The sequence below is a fragment of the Camelina sativa genome, chromosome 12, assembly GCF_000633955.1.
Source record: "Camelina sativa cultivar DH55 chromosome 12, Cs, whole genome shotgun sequence".
In the NCBI taxonomy this organism is placed as follows: Eukaryota; Viridiplantae; Streptophyta; class Magnoliopsida; order Brassicales; family Brassicaceae; genus Camelina; species Camelina sativa.
In genome coordinates, this window is record NC_025696.1 from 11,414,333 (window position 1) to 11,433,344 (window position 19,012).

Below are 19,012 nucleotides of genomic sequence, written 5' to 3' on the forward strand. Positions count from 1 at the left end.
GTAAGAATCTAAACCGACTTAGCAAAGCCAATTTTCACAATTGGTTCATCCGTGTAGTCATACACAGTATGGAAGGCTCGTAGGAATGGCATGCCAAGTACCCTACGCAATTAAACCGCAATCAGTCAAAAGATTTGTTTTTTACAAATTATTTAAACCAAAAAATTCGTGTAAAGATATTGATAAAAATAAAAACTTACCAGAAATTAAAACCATCGATGCCCTCGAATCTACTTGTGCATTCTTTTGGTCTCTTCCGACGAATATACTGGAAAAAAAAAACATTGTAAAGAAGTCAAGAGAAAATAAACTAAACGGCGGAAAGAAAAATGTCCGTCTAAGGGCATCCACATCGGTGGTTACTCACATGATTGCTTTTATTAAAAAAATAATAAAAAGAAGAGAGAGAAAAGAAATCAGAAGAAATCGTTACTTGCTGGAGGACTGGAAGAAACGGTTTTCTCTACTAAACAGAGAGGTGTCATTTTCTCATTGGTATATATAGTAAAAAATAAATAAAAAATGAATATATATAATAAAAAACTTTTTTTTTTATTTTCTGAAAAATGTTCTCCTGTTTCTCGAGTAACGATGGTCTAATAGACTTACATCACGTGGACTGACTGAGAAACTCTTTCCGTCTATCGAAAAGGTTACATCAGGCAGCTTCTTGAACTTTTTGCAATCTGGTGATAGTTTGATTCTATCATTGATGTCCTTGATCATAGCCTATAATCAAATTACGTCAACAAAAAACAAAAATTTGATCGTGCGACAATTAATATAAAATTCTTCACTAAGTATTATCTTATTTTATTTTTGTAACGTTGGACCAATAATGTTTGTAGTGCCCGAGTCAACAAACACTTTGCAGCCTCTTGAGCATCTCTTGGTATCTGCTTTTCCGACAAATATGTTGTTCATTTGGAAAGAGTGTCTACGCCCTTTCACGGTGACATAAGTGTGCTGTCCCGTATAGTGAGCTGGGTTTGTTCCTCCGAACACTATCTCCCCTCCTGCTCCAGAGCTCTCAGACCTCCCAAGCCATATGGAGAAAATGTTCTTTTCAATCTTTCCTTGTTTCATCATCGAATACCAGACAGGAACAGTTTTTGTTGAAGAAAGTTGAGGACTCCCAAGTCCCAATATGCCATCAAAGGTTTCATCTAGAAGTGGGTCTTCTATACTCGGAGTAGAACGGGCCTCTGTGAAGGACTGATCAGTTATAGTAATTCCACCAACATCGACAGTGTCAATGCTTAGAAAGCCTGTGAGAGCACCTCGCCCGTACTTGATGGCTACATCGGTTCATATATTATACACAAATGTGTTAGATCGTCAATAGAATTTACACTGTATTTGTATATATGGTTACATTTCTTATAGAAAAAAACTAAGAAAAGTAGATTTGAAAACTTACCACTGGGTTTGTAAGTGCTTGATTTTTCCGACTCGTAAAGATTGTGAGGCTTCTTGCCCGGCCATTTCCCAGACGGTACCCAAAGCTCACTACTGCCGGTATCAAACAGAACTGTGAAACGTTGCCCCGGAGTACCAATTGCTATTTCCCCGAAATAGATATCTTGCTTAGAAGTCGTCATCCCCACTCCGTTTTTGTTGAATGAAGTATTACCCAGCGTCAACGCGATTCTGATAATCCCTTGCACTGAAAAAATTTAAAGAGAGTTAAGCTTACAAAAGTGTATAAACAATGGATCATACGTACGTACAGTATGTAAAGATCTAACTACATTATCAAAGAGCTAACCTGCGTACGACTGGAGGAGGAGGAGATGGAAAGTTGCAATAAGAACTCTAAAAAAGTTAAGGCTATTCATCTCTGGTTTGTTTTTTTCTTTTTTTTCTTTTGATTTTTGCTCTCTGTTCAATTGGATTATATAGAACTAGTTGAAAGGAGCGAGGAACCCAGAGTAGTTGAGAGCACATTAACACTAACAAGCCTAAATAAATATGATGGCTGAAAGAAAAAAATTGCTCCTTTTGAAAAAAAAATATGATGGCTGAAAGAATTAATTTTTTTTAAAAAAAGAAAATAAATACAAATGTTCTTCTATTCTTTCTGAAACGGAGTTACGTTCTTTATTTGATCACGCGCTTATTGCATTTATTTGTATCGTATTTTTACATTCCTCAACGATTTTTTCATCTAAGTATAACAAATTACATACAACAATGATACGAAATAAATACACACAGTATATAACATATATATAATTTAACCCAAAAAAAAAATAGCAGTGTTTTTCATACCATTTTGGTTGGATACGAACCTATGATCTCGAATAACATAAAATTAGGGACAAATGCAAAAAAAAAAATAAGAGATAGCTTATAGAATTGAATATCTTAGTACATTTTATTTTTTGACATCAAATATCTTAAATACATATTCCATCTCTAAGTGAAGTTTTAAAAATCTGTTTGATACTTAATGCTTAGTGATAAAAAAATGTTCAATGAAAAATCACAATCATAAGTTCTAGTTAGTGGTTTTAACCGCCTAAATAAATATGATGGCTCAAAGAAATAAAAAATACACACAACAAGTAGCATTTACCTTTCTTTGATGATTTAGTCATATTTGTTTTGGAGAAAAATAAATACGATATAAAAAAATGTGCATGTCTATTGTAATTATCATGCCAACAATTTGGTACACGTTATGTATATACTATATCATAAGAGCAATAAGCAAAAAGGACGTACTTTATGTGTTGAAAAGTTTGTAAGATTGCAATCATCAAGAAAAAGACAGAAAAAGTTTTAATCTATATATTTCTTTTTGTTTTTATCTTTTGTATTCTAGGATGGTTATACAATTAGGAATTTTGTTTTGACTATCGAGCTTTACTTTTCATGATATTGAATTCAAATATTTATTCATTTCCCTTTAATTTTTAAACAAATAAATAAATATGCCAGCTTAAAAATCGATCATTCAGTTTAATCAAATTCTACAATATAAGGAAAAAGCAGCAAGGGTTGGTATATTCAAATTCGAAAATTCAGTTTCAATTTTTACTATTTGCTTTAATCAATTTGTATCTTCAACTCTCTAGTCTCATCAAAATTATTTAAATAGAAAATTAAATGGTATGATTCACTGAACAAGGATGGCAATTCTTGATTTTTACTCACAAACAACCAAAGACGTATATAAAGAAGGTAGGTTCTATTCCTCTATTTACTCGATTAAACCCAAAAAGTCATACCTCTGTTACATTATAGTACTAACTTTGAGTAATTTTGCATTTTGATTGGCTGGCATATAAGAGGGATCATGCAATTAAGTCTTTTCAGACTTTGAGGAAAGATATAAATAAGTTTAGAGGCTTTATTTGCAAAGTTGATATTTATTGGAAAATTGAAAAAGAGAGTAGGAAACTAAACGAGTAACTTTTTAGAGAAATGCATTTATTTCCCACTAATCTTATCTAATTTCCTTTCTCTTCTTTCTCGTGCGCTAAAGAGTTAGAGGCCACACAATGGGGTTTTTTTCATGAAAAAATATATGTTCATCAACAATTGGAACTGTGGATATTATATTATTTTAGCTTGGCAAAGCTGATTTTGTTAGCCCTCATGGCACTTTCGTAATTACTATATGCATCACTTTCTCAAAACTATATACTAATTCAATATCCTTCACTCATTTGTTTTTATGAATTTCACCTCTCTTTTTTTGGGTGCACCGAGAGGTTTGCATTACTAACCTTGATTCATATATGATATAGAAAGTTCACAAAACACAGAGCAAGTAGCATATTTACCGTTAAAACTCTAGAACCGTATGCAAATCAAATATAATGTTAAATGCTCGACAAAGAACCGTTGTTGCAAGTAAATATAACTCTGGCTCTGGGAATGCTAACTGAATTCATGGAGGTGATTAAAATTGTCATCTCCGCTGAGTCAAGATTGGTTGACCGATATGTATTATGTATATCTTGATCAACAATAATCAACGCGGATTGAAATTCTAAGATGATGGTTTGCTAAGGACATGTTATTGGTCGTCACACATGTGAAGTTTGAGCCAACTAACTCTTAGGTTATGATATTTGATAATGATCGTCCCTTCCAACAACGCTTCTAGAATGTCAGAGCATATTTATCGGGAGGTTCATAGGAGGTTCATAGGGAGGTTTTAAGAGTTTTGATAAAAAAAAATAAATCAGAAAGGAAAATAAAATCTTAGAACTCCCCTTATATAAGAGACTGAATATTGGTTTAAGGGACGATACGTGTCAGGTTGTGGTTGGTCGGGTGTAAAATACAAAAGAAAAAAAAAAACTGAAACCGACGAGATTTTTTCTTTTTTCCTCTCTCTCTCTCTCTCGGTTGCGATCGAAGGACCTGAAATCAACTGAAACCATGGATTCGAAGGCAATGGTTTACCACAGTTCCCTACAGAACCGAGGTCAGTTCCCTACAGTTTCTCCCATTTTCATGTTTGCTAATCTTATGGTCTCGCAAAATTAGGGTTTTATGTAAGAATCGCTAATGAAATTTCTCAATAATCAGAAATTTTGAATGTCACATCTCCATTGTTAGGGTTCTTTGATTGGGAGGTTTTGGTTTCAAATCTCCATTGTTATGCTTTTGATTCACATATCAATACTTCTGCTTCTTCATCTACAAGCATGGACCAAATGTATCTTTCAATCCACAAGGACGGTTACAGCAGTCTGTAGTTAGCTATTGATTTAGCGTATTGCTTTCTATGTCTTTCATGTTATTTATCTTTCAACCAATTTAGTATGAAAATCTGCCTCACCACGCCTTCTCTCTCTAGGCTGCTTTAGATGCCAAAAGGGCAAGGGAGTTGGTCAGGTCGAAAAGCGTTTTGAAGTCATCATCACTTCCTAGGAAACTGGCTGATTAAACAAACTCCATTGGCCATGCTAATTCGGTCAAGTAGTGACATCCATTTTCAATCTCTCCAGAGATTTTTATAGTTGAAGGAGATTCTGCTGGTGGCAGTGCGAAACAGGGCCGTGACAGACGTTTTCAGGTAATCACATCTACCTCTATTTCATTGTGTCACTATCCAATAAGGGTCATGATTAGGGGATTTGATTGTTGATCCATCCTTGAAAGAACCTACATTTAATTTCCAAACAATAGGCTAGGATTAGACTAACAATACTAGGAGTCTTCTTTATACCAGTCAAAGACATTGTATCTTCTGTGAAATCGGAGAGTCTATATAGCTTGAAAAAGGCGATGCTTTCTTTGAATGATGATTCAACTGGTTTTGGTTTTTGTAGGCAATTCTTCCTTTGAGGGGTAAAATTTTGAACATTGAAAGAAAGGATGAAGCAGCCATGTATAAGAATGAAGAAATTCAAAATCTAATTCTTGGCCTTGGCCTCGGTGTGAAGGTGACATCTCCCTTTTCCATCTCTTGCTTCTCTCTTTTTTTTTGTGGGTCTGGAAAACTCAATGCAATAATTAACTGGTTTCAGGGAGAAGAATTTATGAAAGAAAATTTGCGGTACCATAAGATAATCATCTTAACAGATGCAGATGTTGATGGTGCACATATACGGACACTTCTGTTGACATTTTTCTTCAGATATCAGGTATTGGTTTAGGAAAACAAAATTTTACCCTAAATAGTTGGCAGCGTTTATGTAGTTGTACCATTGACTTAATATTTCTTTTTTTGCAGAGAGCCTTGTTTGATGCGGGTTGCATTTATGTCGGCGTTCCACCTCTATTCAAGGTAGATTTTATATGTTATGATCTTCAGAAATTTGATGCTTGAGATTTAGGAATTTCTAACAAAAACTGTTTTACTATGAAAATTGCTCAGGTTGAAAGGGGGAAACATGCTCAATATTGCTATGATGACGCTGACCTTAAAAAGATCACCGCCAATTTCCCTGCAAACGCATCCTACACCATTCAAAGGTTCAAAGGTAAATATTTAAACAGAAATCTGAGCTTTGCGATCTACATTGCCTGGCTTCTCACATAGTATGAGTATGTCAGAGGCACTTGTAGTACTTGTTGGATCATTAGCGTCCAATACCAGAATGTATATGGAGATGAACATGGGAAACTAAGCAAACCTGTACTGATTCGTTTTCTGCTTTTGCAGGTTTGGGAGAGATGATGCCTGAGCAGCTTTGGGAAACAACAATGAATCCAGAAACAAGGATATTGAAGCAATTAGTTGTTGAGGATATAGCAGAAGCAAACATGACATTTTCATCACTTATGGGTTTAGTATAATATGTATTAATATTTTTATTATGTTTTGTATGTTTGAAAATTAATTAAAATGCATTATTTTCTAATTTTATAAAATCTTAAATGTTTACACATTTATACCACTTCTATTCTAATTAAAATTTTTAAATTTTTAAAAAACAATATTTTCAAAAATAAAAGATCCAAAATAAGAACCTACTAATAAATAAGAAAATTTTATCTAAGAGATCATGGGTTCTTATATTTAAAAAAAACACACAATTAATTCATATTAAATTTAACAACCCCTACTAACATACTACCGATAAACTTGGTCTCATCATCCACTCCCGGAAGGACTCTCTTTGTTTCATTTTACTCACTAAAATCTCAAAGAAATGATATTTTAAAACTGTGTTTTCCCCGAATATATTTTAAAAACTGAAAATCGTACATTTAACAAATTTTCCAAGAAGAAACACTGTAAGAATTTGTGGATCAAAATGAAAATAAAAGACCTTAATAATTTTACAATGTGATCTAAATTTGATATTATTCCAATAATATTTTAAAACATTATATATTGTATGATATATTTTAAGAAAATGCTTTGAAAATATATAACAGAGTTGAGATCAATCATGTATGTTTGAAATTTGGCACAAACCATCGAGCGCCAGATAATTGAATAGAGCGAAAAATACTATAATGTGGTCTTTCAGCATCTTCTATGTCGAGACTGAAGACAAAGATATCTTCTTCACTCCAAAGACGGTCTAATCCGTAATGACGAAGGGAATGATAACCACTGAAATATATTGAATTTCTATCAATTCCTTCGGTGGCGCTAGCAAGCACAGTGATACCTTGATCCAAAAGTATTGCCTCGTCTTCCAAAGAAGTAAGTTTCTCCCATTTGTTATTTGAAGAATCCATTTTGTAGATGCGGAAGGACCAAACATAATAATCACTACATATTATGCATTTAACTCTAAGAAATTCTCCAGTCATAGTGACCACAAGATGTTCTGTTTTAGCTTTCCTTATATCATCAGGAGCCTCGCTTTCAAATCCCTTTTCCTCCAGAATATCATAGTTAACTTGCGTTTCAAAGATTTGTCGCAGAATATCTCCAGAAAATTCCAAAACTTTGACATCACGCGAATTACTATACAAGTAAATCTTATGATCTATATATACCATATCAACAGTCCCAACCGTGTTAACACTGCAGTGATCAGCATGTTTCCAACAATTATCTCCTCTCTTTGAATAAACAAGATAGGATCGGATTGACCACAAAACCACATAATTTTTGGTTTTATCATCTATCCATAATCTAGGAAAGTCAATACTGATGTGTTTTTCAGGATTTCCTTTATATTCATCATCAATGTTTAGACACAACATATCATTGATGGTTCTTTTAATATTTATCTTACCAAATCGTGACACCATAGACGGAAGACTAATTTTCTCACGAGTAAATGGATTCATAATAAAGAGATTATATCTAGCATCTTTCATAAAGAGCCAGCTTCCATAAATCGCTAAACAATGTCTACTTTCGAATTCAACACCAAGATCTTGAATTCTATACACCTTCTTTTTTTCCTCAGAATTAAGAAGAAGACAATAATCTTTACCGTTTTTTGGAAACATAATGAGCCAAGGGATCTGNCACTGCAGTGATCAGCATGTTTCCAACAATTATCTCCTCTCTTTGAATAAACAAGATAGGATCGGATTGACCACAAAACCACATAATTTTTGGTTTTATCATCTATCCATAATCTAGGAAAGTCAATACTGATGTGTTTTTCAGGATTTCCTTTATATTCATCATCAATGTTTAGACACAACATATCATTGATGGTTCTTTTAATATTTATCTTACCAAATCGTGACACCATAGACGGAAGACTAATTTTCTCACGAGTAAATGGATTCATAATAAAGAGATTATATCTAGCATCTTTCATAAAGAGCCAGCTTCCATAAATCGCTAAACAATGTCTACTTTCGAATTCAACACCAAGATCTTGAATTCTATACACCTTCTTTTTTTCCTCAGAATTAAGAAGAAGACAATAATCTTTACCGTTTTTTGGAAACATTATGAGCCAAGGGATCTGACAGTTTGGCGATGATTGTCTCGAAGCATGTAACCAAGCGGGACACACTGATTTAGCTCGTTGGAAATCTACAAAACCAAGACGTTCAAAAACCATGTTCAAGAGATCTAAAGGAAGTTTAGACCAGCTTGATCCATCAGACTAATGTGCCTTATGAGACTTATGAACCAGAAGACGAGGACGGTGATGCATTTCAAGGTAGTGCCATCCTCTGATGAACACTCAATAGCAGCTTTCTTTAACCCCTGCTCGTTTGTTTTAATACTCTGAGCAGAGTCTTTTGGTTTATATCTCTGCTATGTACTGTGGTCTAAAACTCTGCTTTCTATTACCGTTTACAAAGTAGCAATCGAAACTAATTGTTACAGTAATGCGTAGCTAACTCTTTCCGAATATCCGAAGCTAGCTGTGAAAAATATGCGACAAACTTCTTGTCCCAATTAGTAACAAGTTAATGACAACCACCCTTGAAGATTTTTGTGAGTATGTAGCCACAACAATTTTTGTCACGTTTTGTAACTATTTGCTACTAATACGTTTGACGGTAATTGTTTCAACCCAACTTATATAACTGTATCCATTAGTAGCAAATGGCGACAAGTTTGGCTGTATCTAATATGTAGCAAGTAGCGACAAATTGCGATGAAGGGGTCAGTTTGTGACGAGTAAATAATTACTAATTATTTTTGTAACAAATCCGTAACAATTTCTTTTTGGCTACGGCAAGTTATTCCTACACATTTTTTTTGTAACCATACAACTTATTTTTACTAGTGATATATGATATAAAAAGTACAAAATTAAATTTATCTTCATGAGACAAATAAAAATGTTAGAATACTAGTTTTCGTTAAACAGAATGAATGGTTTATTAGATTCCTCTTCTTTTCCATTTTCTTCACTCGGTTTAGCATACATATATTAATATTGAATAATTATATAATACTATAAATTACAAAATAAAAACTCATAAAATGAAAAATTGGGTAATTCGGTTTAACCTCAAGGTCCATTTTCTAATTAATCGTATCCTCTGCACCTCTCAGTTTAACTATTACAAATTTCAAGTTAGGGAAGTCCACCAGGATAATATACAAAAAGCCATTGGAAAGAGCAAAAAGAAACGAAATAAATTGTCCTTATACTTATTTGTACAGCAAGTCAAAGAATGAAGGATCCATCAATCATTTTATCAAAACATAATAAAATGGAATTCTATATATATGGTATCATAGAGTGCGATGCTGAGTCGAGATTGGTTGACCGATATGTATATCTTGATCAACAATAATCAACGCGGATTGAAATTCTAAGATGATGGTTTGCTAAGGACATGTTATTGGTCGTCACACATATGAAGTTTGAGCCAACTAACTCTGGTAGGTTATGATATTTGATAATGATCGTCCCTTCCCATTTGCTGTGTCAGAAACTTGCCGATGATCTATGTATAACGTACCTTATCGAAACCCGAATTAAGTAATATCTTCAAATAAAAAAATCTTGTGATTAGTGAGGGCCAAGAATAATCACGTATGACATTTATATCGACTAATAAAAAAAAATTACAACAACGCTTCTAGAATGTCATCATCCACTCCCGGAAGGACTCTCTTTGTTTCATTTTACTCACTAAAATCTGAAAGAAATGTTAAAAGGTATTTTCCCCAAATATATTTTAAAAACTGAAAATTGTACATTTAACAAATCTTTCAAGAAGAAACACTGTAAGAATATGAGGATCAGAATGAAAATAAAAGACCTTAATAATTTTACAATGTGATCTAAATTTGATATTATTCCAATACGATTTTATAACATTATATATTATATGATATATTTTAAGAAAAAGCTTTGGAAAGATATAACAGAGTTGAGATCAATCATGTATGTTTGAAATTTGGCACAAACCATCGAGCGCCAGATAATTGAATAGAGCGAAAAATACTATGATGTGGTGTTTCAACATCTTGTGTGTCGAGACTGAAGACAAAGATGTCTTCTTCACTCCAAACACGGTCTAATCCGAAATAATAAAGGGAACGATAACCACTGAAATATATTGAATTTCTATTAATTCTTTCAGTGGCGCTAGCAAGCACAGTGATACCTTGATCCAAAAGTATTGCCTCGTCTTCCAAAGAAGTAAGTTTCTCCCATTTGTTATTTGAAGAATCCATTTTGTAGATGCGGAAGTACCAAAAATCAGAATCAATTATGCTTTTAACTCTAAGAAATTCTCCAGCCATAGTGACCACAAGATGTTCTGTTTTAGCTTTCCATATATGACGAGCCTCGCTTTCAATTCCCTTTTCCAGGAGAATATCATAGTCAACTTGCGTTTCAAAGATTTGTCGCAGAATATCTCCAGAAAATTCCATAACTTTGACATCACGTGATATACTATACAAGTAAATCTTATGATCTATGCATACTATATCAACAGTCTCAAACATGTTAACACTGCAGCGATCAGCATGTTTCCAACAATTATCTCCTCTCTTTGAATAAACAAGATAGGATCGGATTGACCACATAACCACATAATTTTTGGTTTTATCATCTATCCATAATCTAGGGAAGTCAATACTGATGTGTTTTTCAGGTTTTCCTTCATATTCATCATCAATAGTTAGACACAACATATCATGGATGGTTCTTGTAATCTTTATTTTACCAAATCGTGACACCACAGACGGAAGACTAATCTTCTCGCGAGTAAATATATTCATAATAAAGAGATTGTATCTAGCATCTTTCATAAAGAGCCAGCTTCCATAAATCACCAAACAATGACTACTTTCGAATTCAACACCAAGATCTTGAATTCTATACACCTTCTTTTTTTCCTCAGAATTAAGAAGAAGACAATAATCTTTACCGTTTTTTGGAAACATAATGAGCCAAGGGATCTGATTGTTTGGCGTTGAATGTCTCGAAGCATGTAACCAAGCGGGACACACTGATTTAGCTCGTTGGAAATCTACAAAACCAACACGTTCAAAAACCATGTTCAAGAGATCTAAAGGAAGTTTAGACCAGCTTGATCCATCAGACACTAGAGAAGGAGAAGTCATCAAAGCGTTTCTCAAACAAATTTTATCAGAACGAAATTTTCTCTCGCTAATAAAAAAACATTAGAAACTAGCAGAGCCGGCGCTAGAGATTTGGTGGCCACAAGATGTGTTTGTTTAGTTTTCCATATATCACCAACTCCATCTGTTTAAATAAGAGACCTAAATAAACCCTAAACAGCTAAATGAAATCTTACCTACTCTAATCTACAAAAAGACATGTATATCTGATAATAATTAATTATATATTTATTTGACTTTTAAAAAGAAGAAAAATGTTACTGAGTCATTAAGAGATTTTGTACATATAACACTATTAAATTTGTGATTGATTTATAATAATAAAAGATTATATATATATACCAAAAAAATGTAAAGAGACATGCATGTGTCTAAATGAAATTTCTTTTTGTTGATAATTTCTTTATTTAATTTTTGTAAAACAAGAAGTGGATTCATGTCCATAATTTATATTTATACATACTATATTAATTTGTAACTTTGGAAAGAGATGAGTTGTATATCATCCATATTTAGACAAGAATCTCACACCTACTAATCTTTTTTATAATTTGGAAAGGTGAGTTGTATATAAACGTACGGTCCATATTTAGACTTGTAACAAATACTTAAGTTTTTATAAACAAGAAAAGAGTAATGATTTGATTTTTGATATTTAAGAAAAGAAATATACCGTAGAATCGTAGATACATGTACTGTATTAGGCCTGGGCATTCGGTTAACCATTCGGTTTCGGTTCGGTTGTATTCGGTTTCGGTTATTTTGGATATAGTAATATAGTAACCATTTGGATATTTTTGAAATTTCGGTTCGGTTCGGTTCGGTTTCTTTCGGTTCGGTTTCGGTTTGGTTATTTAAATAAATAACCATAACTAACATAAATTATATTAACATTAACCAAATAAACCAAATATAACCAAAACTAACCGAATATAACCAAAATTAACCAAATATACAATAACAAAAATACAAAAAAGGGAAAAATATGGATTCAATTTTACAAAATAGTATTTAACTTTGTAAATTCAAAATAATAACATTTACATATATTGATTATTTAAAATATTTAATTGTTTTGAATCTAGAAATAATTTATATTTTAAGTTTATTTTATAGTTTTGCATAATATTAAGTATATAATATTTGATATCTTCTAGGTTTTCGGATATTTCGGTTAACCATTTAATTGTCGGTTCGGTTCGGTTCGGTTTCAGTTAGTTTGGATATAGATTTTTACTAACCATTCGGGTATTTGAAGAATTTCGGTTCGGTTCGGTTTGGTTTTTTTCGGTTCGGTTTCGGTCGGTTATTTGGTTATCGGTTATTTTGCCCAGCCCTATACTGTATGTATAAGATATATGAAGGTTTTTTGGTTTAACAGATTAATTTGATAGATGTGAGATTCTTGTCCTTTCTGGGTTTTTATGTGCACTAGGTAGGTTATCATAGAGATATAGTGAATTTAAGTTTAAGTGTATGTAGTATTTTACCTAAAAAAAAATGTATGTAGTAAAAAGAAGTAATTAAGAAGAAAGAAAAAGTAAAAAAATGAAAGCTCATTTTCTTCTCTCTTTGTTTTGATCGTATCTGACTATCTTTATTTTTTTTGAAAAAGGTTTTCTACTTAAATACCGGAAAAAAGCTTAAAAATACCTCATTTATTTTTTATTTGGAAATTTAATACTTTGTCTTTTTTGGTTGGAAGAAAAATACCTCATTTAAATGAAAAAAAAATACAAAAGTCCAGCCAACTTTAGTGTTTTATAAGCCTTAGGTTCAGTAAGCAAAGAAAAAAAACCCATAAACAAAAGGATCGTAGCCTTGAACCTAGAAGCAGGCTAATTTAGCCGATGGAATAGTAAAAGTCACTCAATCACTCGATCTCCTATGATGATGAGAACCAATACTGGAGCATCAAGGAAGCCATAGAAGGATTGGAGTCCCTGTACGAATCGATCCTATTCCGAATGGTGGAATCAATGAGGCGTCGAAGTTGATATGCGGTCTTGAAGTTCTGTCGATGTAGACGATTATTCCTCTCAGTCCAAATCATGTAAGAAGTAAACTGCCAGGCGAGGAGAGTTAAGCGATGCCGTTCCTTCAGGCCTTGTAGTGTTTGCATCTGATTATCTGCCACACACATCTCTACACAAAACGACAAAAGAAATTATATTCGATTTCTAATTAAACGTACGACGATGTGATAATAGTACTAGGTAACAATCCGCATATAAATCGACTCAAATAAAATTATTATAAGTAAAATTATTATTTGAAATTTAAGGTGTCATAATAATAATTTTACACATATTTTTTTATTCAAATTTACATTTAGTTATTTTGTGTAAAAATATATTTCACCTGTGAAATGTGAAAATTAATATTAATTATTGTGATAATTGTGATAATTTTATTTATTTTTAAGATTATTGTAATAATTAATTTTTAATATATACTCCCTTTGTTTAATAAAGAGTGTCATTTTAGAATTTTATTTTTGTTTCACAAAGAGTGTCATTTTACATTTCCAATGCACTATTTTAAATTTTCAATGCATCTTTTTCATTAGATTTTCTAGTTTTACCCTTAATTTATGATTAAATTAACCCATTAAATATTAAATAAGGGCATATATGTATATTTTAATATTTTTTAAATTTTTGTGAAATGTGTCCAAATGACACTTATTGTGAAACAGAGATAGTACTTGAACAGTCATCAAATTTTTAAAAATCGGAGAATAAGTTTTGTATTTCAAAAAAGTTAAATAGATGAATAAGGTTTTTAATAGTTTATGAAATGTAATTTACTTTAAATAATTAAATATGTTATGAAAATGATAATTAAATTATTAAATATATATATATATATATATATATTTTTAATAGTTGATAAAGTCTTTTGTTTTAAAAAACTAATAGAAAGAAATATTATCTTATATATTCTAATGACACAATTATGTAAATAATAATGAAATAAAGATTTCCTTATATATTTTAATGGCACATTTAATAAATCAAAAGACTTATTTTTGTAAATATGTTTATCTTGAGATACTTAATTGCAATTAAATCTTCAAATCGCTCTGGCGACGACACATCAGCATTTTCAACAAAATGCTTCTCTACTAGGTTTTACCCCGTAGTACACCACATGTCTATTATTTTGTTGATATGATGTTATAATGGTTTAGAGGTGCTTGTAGTCGATGATGAATTGCATATATATATATATATATTGTTAACGGTTGTAGGTAGGGTTTTGTAGAAACTCTTGATTCGCAAGTTGAGAATATACATTTTACGATTTGGTTAGTTATGATTTATGAATGAATGATATGACATATTCTTATTATGATTCTCAATTGATATTATTGGATTAAAAACCGACCCAAATATTCGCCAATCTTAAGGAGGATCCAGATAATTGAATCGGTTATAATTTTAGTTTAAAACCCGACCCAAAGTTGGCAAAAAGTGATGGCACCCTATTGTACTCCAAAAATGTATTCCGAGCTCTATATGTGGATATACTTGTTTGGTTACAAATATCCTAAGACAATTTTGAAAATATATATCCGTTTATAAAAATTCAAATCACATCATATGCTAAAAAAAATCTAAAATTTTATTAACTTTATGTATTAAATAGTAATTAAAATAATTAAATATAAGATTAAATAAAAGTAAAAGGAGAATTATATTTTAATCTGACATATTAATTTAAATTAGATAGATTGATTTTAGGTAATTAATATTATCAAATAAGGAAATGATTATGTTTGGTTGTAAAGATTGTAGAAAATTTAGTTGGAACTTGTTTGGATACAAAGATAAGAGAGGATGACACAAAAATGTACTCCAAAAATGTTAAGATAGATTAATATATAGGGGATTTAAACTCTCTATTAGTATTAAGATTAAATGGAAGTAAAAGTTAGAAAATCAATGAATATATATATAATTTTGATTTATGAATACGGTCTTTTTCTTCGAAAGCATCTAATGGACGCCTCAAAATGAAAATTCTTCAATGGAGGGTAACGAATTTGATTAATATTAAATTCCATACATTGTACGGTCACGAAAACACGAACTGTACGGTCTAGTCGATTTTATAAGAAAACTAATCAATTAATTAACCGGTTCACCGAAGAACCAGTTGATCCAATAACTCAATAAGCGTGGTAAACCAAGAATTAGATAGAAGTAATATTTTCAGATTTAAAAATGATTAGCTAATAATAAAGTATTTTATGTTAGAATGCGTTGTAAACTATGAAATTATGCGTTTCTATGTTTATATCCCAATCATAATTCTTCTTCTCATAATAAGATAAAACATAGAATTTGAACATGGCCTCTATTTTATCAATGCTAAATAAATGAATTGGTTAGTGTATGTTGCTTGTCCCCTTTTTTAGGTTGTGCTTTAAGCCTTTACGCTCTATTAATAGATCGATCAAGCGTCGTCTGGTATATATAGTTAGACAAATTTTCTCTTTATAGATGTTATTTGANCACGAACACACGAACTGTACGGTGTTGTCGATTTTATAAGAAAACTAATCAATTAATTAAACGGTTCACCGAAGAACTAGTTGATCCAATAACTCAATAAGCGTGGTAAACCAAGAATTAGATAGAAGTAATATTTTCAGATTTAAAAATGATTAGCTAATAATAAAGTATTTTATGTTAGAATGCGTTGTAAACTATGAAATTATGCGTTTCTATGTTTATATCCCAATCATAATTCTTCTTCTCATAATAAGATAAAACATAGAATTTGAACATGGCCTCTATTTTATCAATTGTAAATAAATGAATTGGTTAGTGTATGTTGCTTGTCCCCTTTTTTAGGTTGTGCTTTAAGCCTTTACGCTCTATTAATAGATCGATCAAGCGTCGTCTGGTATATATAGTTAGACAAATTTTCTCTTTATAGATGTTCTTTGAGCAGAAGAAAATGAAAAAAGCATTATTTCTCCCAGGCTTAAAGGCTTGACCGGTTCTATAGGTGTTAAGAGCTTTGTATACTCTCCCGGCCGGTAAGACTCCATCATATGGCCTCTCCTTCGCTGGCTGGGGATATGGATGTATCGTTCACTCGACAAGGTCCCAAAAGAAATCTTCATTGTTGGTCCAAGCTTCCTCAAGATCTCCTGCAATCGATTTTTGAACGTCTTTGCTTTGCCGATTTTGAACATGCTAAATGTGTTTGTTCATCTTGGCAATCCGCTTCTAGACAATCTAAACCAAACAATGAAATCCCTTGGATGATTCTATTTCCCAAGCACAAAAATTATTGTTATTTGTTAAATCCTGAAGAAAAGGACAAGGTTTACAAAACTCAAGATCTCGGCAGCGACTTTGTAAAGAGTTTTTGTGTGGCGAGTTATAGAAGCTGGCTTTTAATGAAACCTCGATATGAATACATTGACAACCCTCAATATAATCTCTACATTTTAGATCTTTTAACCCGCGAGAGGATCAATCTACCGACTTTCGAATCGGAAACCGGACTCGCTTCTCCGATATTATGGATAGACGAGAAAACCAACTATTACCTAGTTATTGGAATGGTTGATGAAAAAAATGCGATTGCTTTCAAGAGAGAAGACAACTCGTGGAAACAAATTCCTCTTACGTTAGATATAGCGAAGTGTTTTGACATGGTTTACAATGATCACAAGCTTTATTGTCTCAACTATTATAAACTCAAGATTTTTGATTTTTTTGGAGAAAATCCAGTTCAAGTTTTCAAAATTAGCGTACGTGGATGCATACTAATATCTTCCAGTTTTGGCATGAGATTTCCTGGAATTCCATGGGAGGTCCAGAGAGGTTACTATACGGATCGTATAGTAGTCACTGTAGGTGGAGATGTTTTAATTGTTAAGGGCCGACGTCCAAGATTGTGCCGAATATGGAACTTTGAAATCTACAAGATGGGTTCGTCGAAGGGGGACAAGTGGAAGGAAATTTTTTCTTTGGGAGACGAAGCAATTCTTTTGGATTTGGGTATCACAGTGCGCACCAAAGAAATTAAAGGCATCAAGAGAAATTCGATTTACTTCAACGGCAATGACCTTGATGGTATATATGACAAAAACAATATTTTCATATTCAGTCTCGATACAAAGAAGGTTGAACAAACACACTACTTTGTTTGTTTGTCCATTTTATGCAATGACGCGAGATGGTTCTTACCCGGTTTCAAACGATAATGATTGAGCCTATATTTTGTATTTGTTATATAATAATAGAAATGTATTTTCGCATATAATGACAACATTTGGTAATAGTTTCAATATTTTGATGCCTTTGAGCATGTAAAGCTATTAATTTTAAATTATATATATATATATACATACTAGATAAGGACCCGCACGATGTGCGGATTTAAAAATTATTTGAAAATAAATCTTAAACCTTAAAAAAATTTCAAAAATATATAAAGAAAATTTATTTCTTAAAGTAAATATATAAATAATTTAAGTTAGAGAATAGTTGTATTCACCTTCATACATTTATTTATATTTCTATATTTTTAATAAATTATAACAATTATTATAATAATTTAAAGCTAAATTATATCCCACTAAAACTTTTGCCAAATATTCATCATTACAAATATTATTATTGTCAAATTTCAAAAATGTTTCACAACTTATTCACAAAATATTTTACATACAAGAAATTCATCAAAGCAACATCTAATAAGTAACCACATACAATTTTACTCTACGTTTTACCATTAAAAATATGTTCTTACACCCAAAATTATTTTATTGTTAAAGTATGTTCTTTATCACCACCTATAAAATGTATTCTAAACAAATTTTATGTTGCTTTACTTTCATTTTGGCATAATTATAGTCTTATAATTACTAAAATTGTTTTGTGACATAATTTCTTTAACCATTAAATTTGTTTTACTCCAAATATATTGGATGAACAATTGGTGAAAATTATCTATTCAATTACAATGATTTTATGACTAACCCAATAAAAGTTGAAAAATTGAAAGAAATTTAATATAATATAATAAAAAAATTTGAAAATTATAATCATGATAGTATATATAAGTGTAACATCCGCGAACCAGATTTTGTGATTTTGGAAGCAGCATCGATCGACACCCTAGTGGCATCGATCGATATCACTTATTTCTGGGTTCGGCCGGTTTGATTATTTGCCGAATTGGTTCGGTTTGGTTCAATTAAAACCCTAATCGTGTTGATAAGTGTCTTAGACGAACTGAGGGTTTCAGAAAGTCTCTTTCGGTCGCCGTTGTGTGAGAAAGAAAGAGAGAAAAGAGAGAAAAGGTTTCTGTGACTTTCTGGGCTTGTTCTTGGAGTTTTTGGAGAGATCTGAGGCTGTAGGAGGGTTAGCTGTTGCTGGAAACAAAGGGGGAGCTTCTGGAGGTGTTGTTTTCCACGTTTCTCAATCCAATCTTCCTGTTCTTGAGGTGAGTGCTTGACCATGGTTGATCTAAGCATGAGATCTCTCTTGTTTGGGTGTATTCTTTGTTGTTTGTGTTGTTTTGTTGCTTGGGTTC

General features: G+C 31.9%; 5 protein-coding genes across 5 annotated transcripts; 2 read left to right on the plus strand and 3 right to left on the minus strand.

Moving 5' to 3' along the window:
- LOC104731313 (aspartic proteinase oryzasin-1-like) lies at window positions 641–1,649 on the minus strand. Its single transcript, XM_019233938.1, has 2 exons — window positions 1,421–1,649; window positions 641–1,298 (listed from the first exon to the last, which is right to left on the minus strand). Exons 1-2 carry the CDS (start codon window positions 1,599–1,601, stop codon window positions 814–816), a joined length of 666 nt encoding a protein of 221 aa, XP_019089483.1. The 5' UTR covers window positions 1,602–1,649; the 3' UTR covers window positions 641–813.
- Window positions 4,796–6,276, plus strand: LOC104733406 (DNA gyrase subunit B, mitochondrial-like). Its single transcript, XM_019233830.1, has 6 exons — window positions 4,796–5,035; window positions 5,292–5,405; window positions 5,490–5,606; window positions 5,696–5,749; window positions 5,840–5,945; window positions 6,128–6,276. The coding sequence occupies exons 2-6, from the start codon at window positions 5,349–5,351 to the stop codon at window positions 6,259–6,261; spliced, it is 468 nt and encodes a 155-aa protein (XP_019089375.1). The 5' UTR covers window positions 4,796–5,035; window positions 5,292–5,348; the 3' UTR covers window positions 6,262–6,276.
- Window positions 6,859–9,367, minus strand: LOC109127929 (probable F-box protein At4g22060). The gene is made up of 3 exons (XM_019233531.1): window positions 9,356–9,367; window positions 8,030–8,495; window positions 6,859–7,595 (listed from the first exon to the last, which is right to left on the minus strand). The coding sequence occupies exons 1-3, from the start codon at window positions 9,365–9,367 to the stop codon at window positions 6,859–6,861; spliced, it is 1,215 nt and encodes a 404-aa protein (XP_019089076.1).
- Window positions 10,218–11,529, minus strand: LOC109128106 (probable F-box protein At4g22060). The gene has a single exon (XM_019233895.1). The coding sequence runs from the start codon at window positions 11,429–11,431 to the stop codon at window positions 10,238–10,240; it is 1,194 nt and encodes a 397-aa protein (XP_019089440.1). The 5' UTR covers window positions 11,432–11,529; the 3' UTR covers window positions 10,218–10,237.
- On the plus strand, window positions 16,415–17,678 carry LOC104733407 (putative F-box protein At5g66830). Its single transcript, XM_010452984.2, has one exon. It carries the CDS (start codon window positions 16,515–16,517, stop codon window positions 17,676–17,678), a length of 1,164 nt encoding a protein of 387 aa, XP_010451286.1. The 5' UTR covers window positions 16,415–16,514.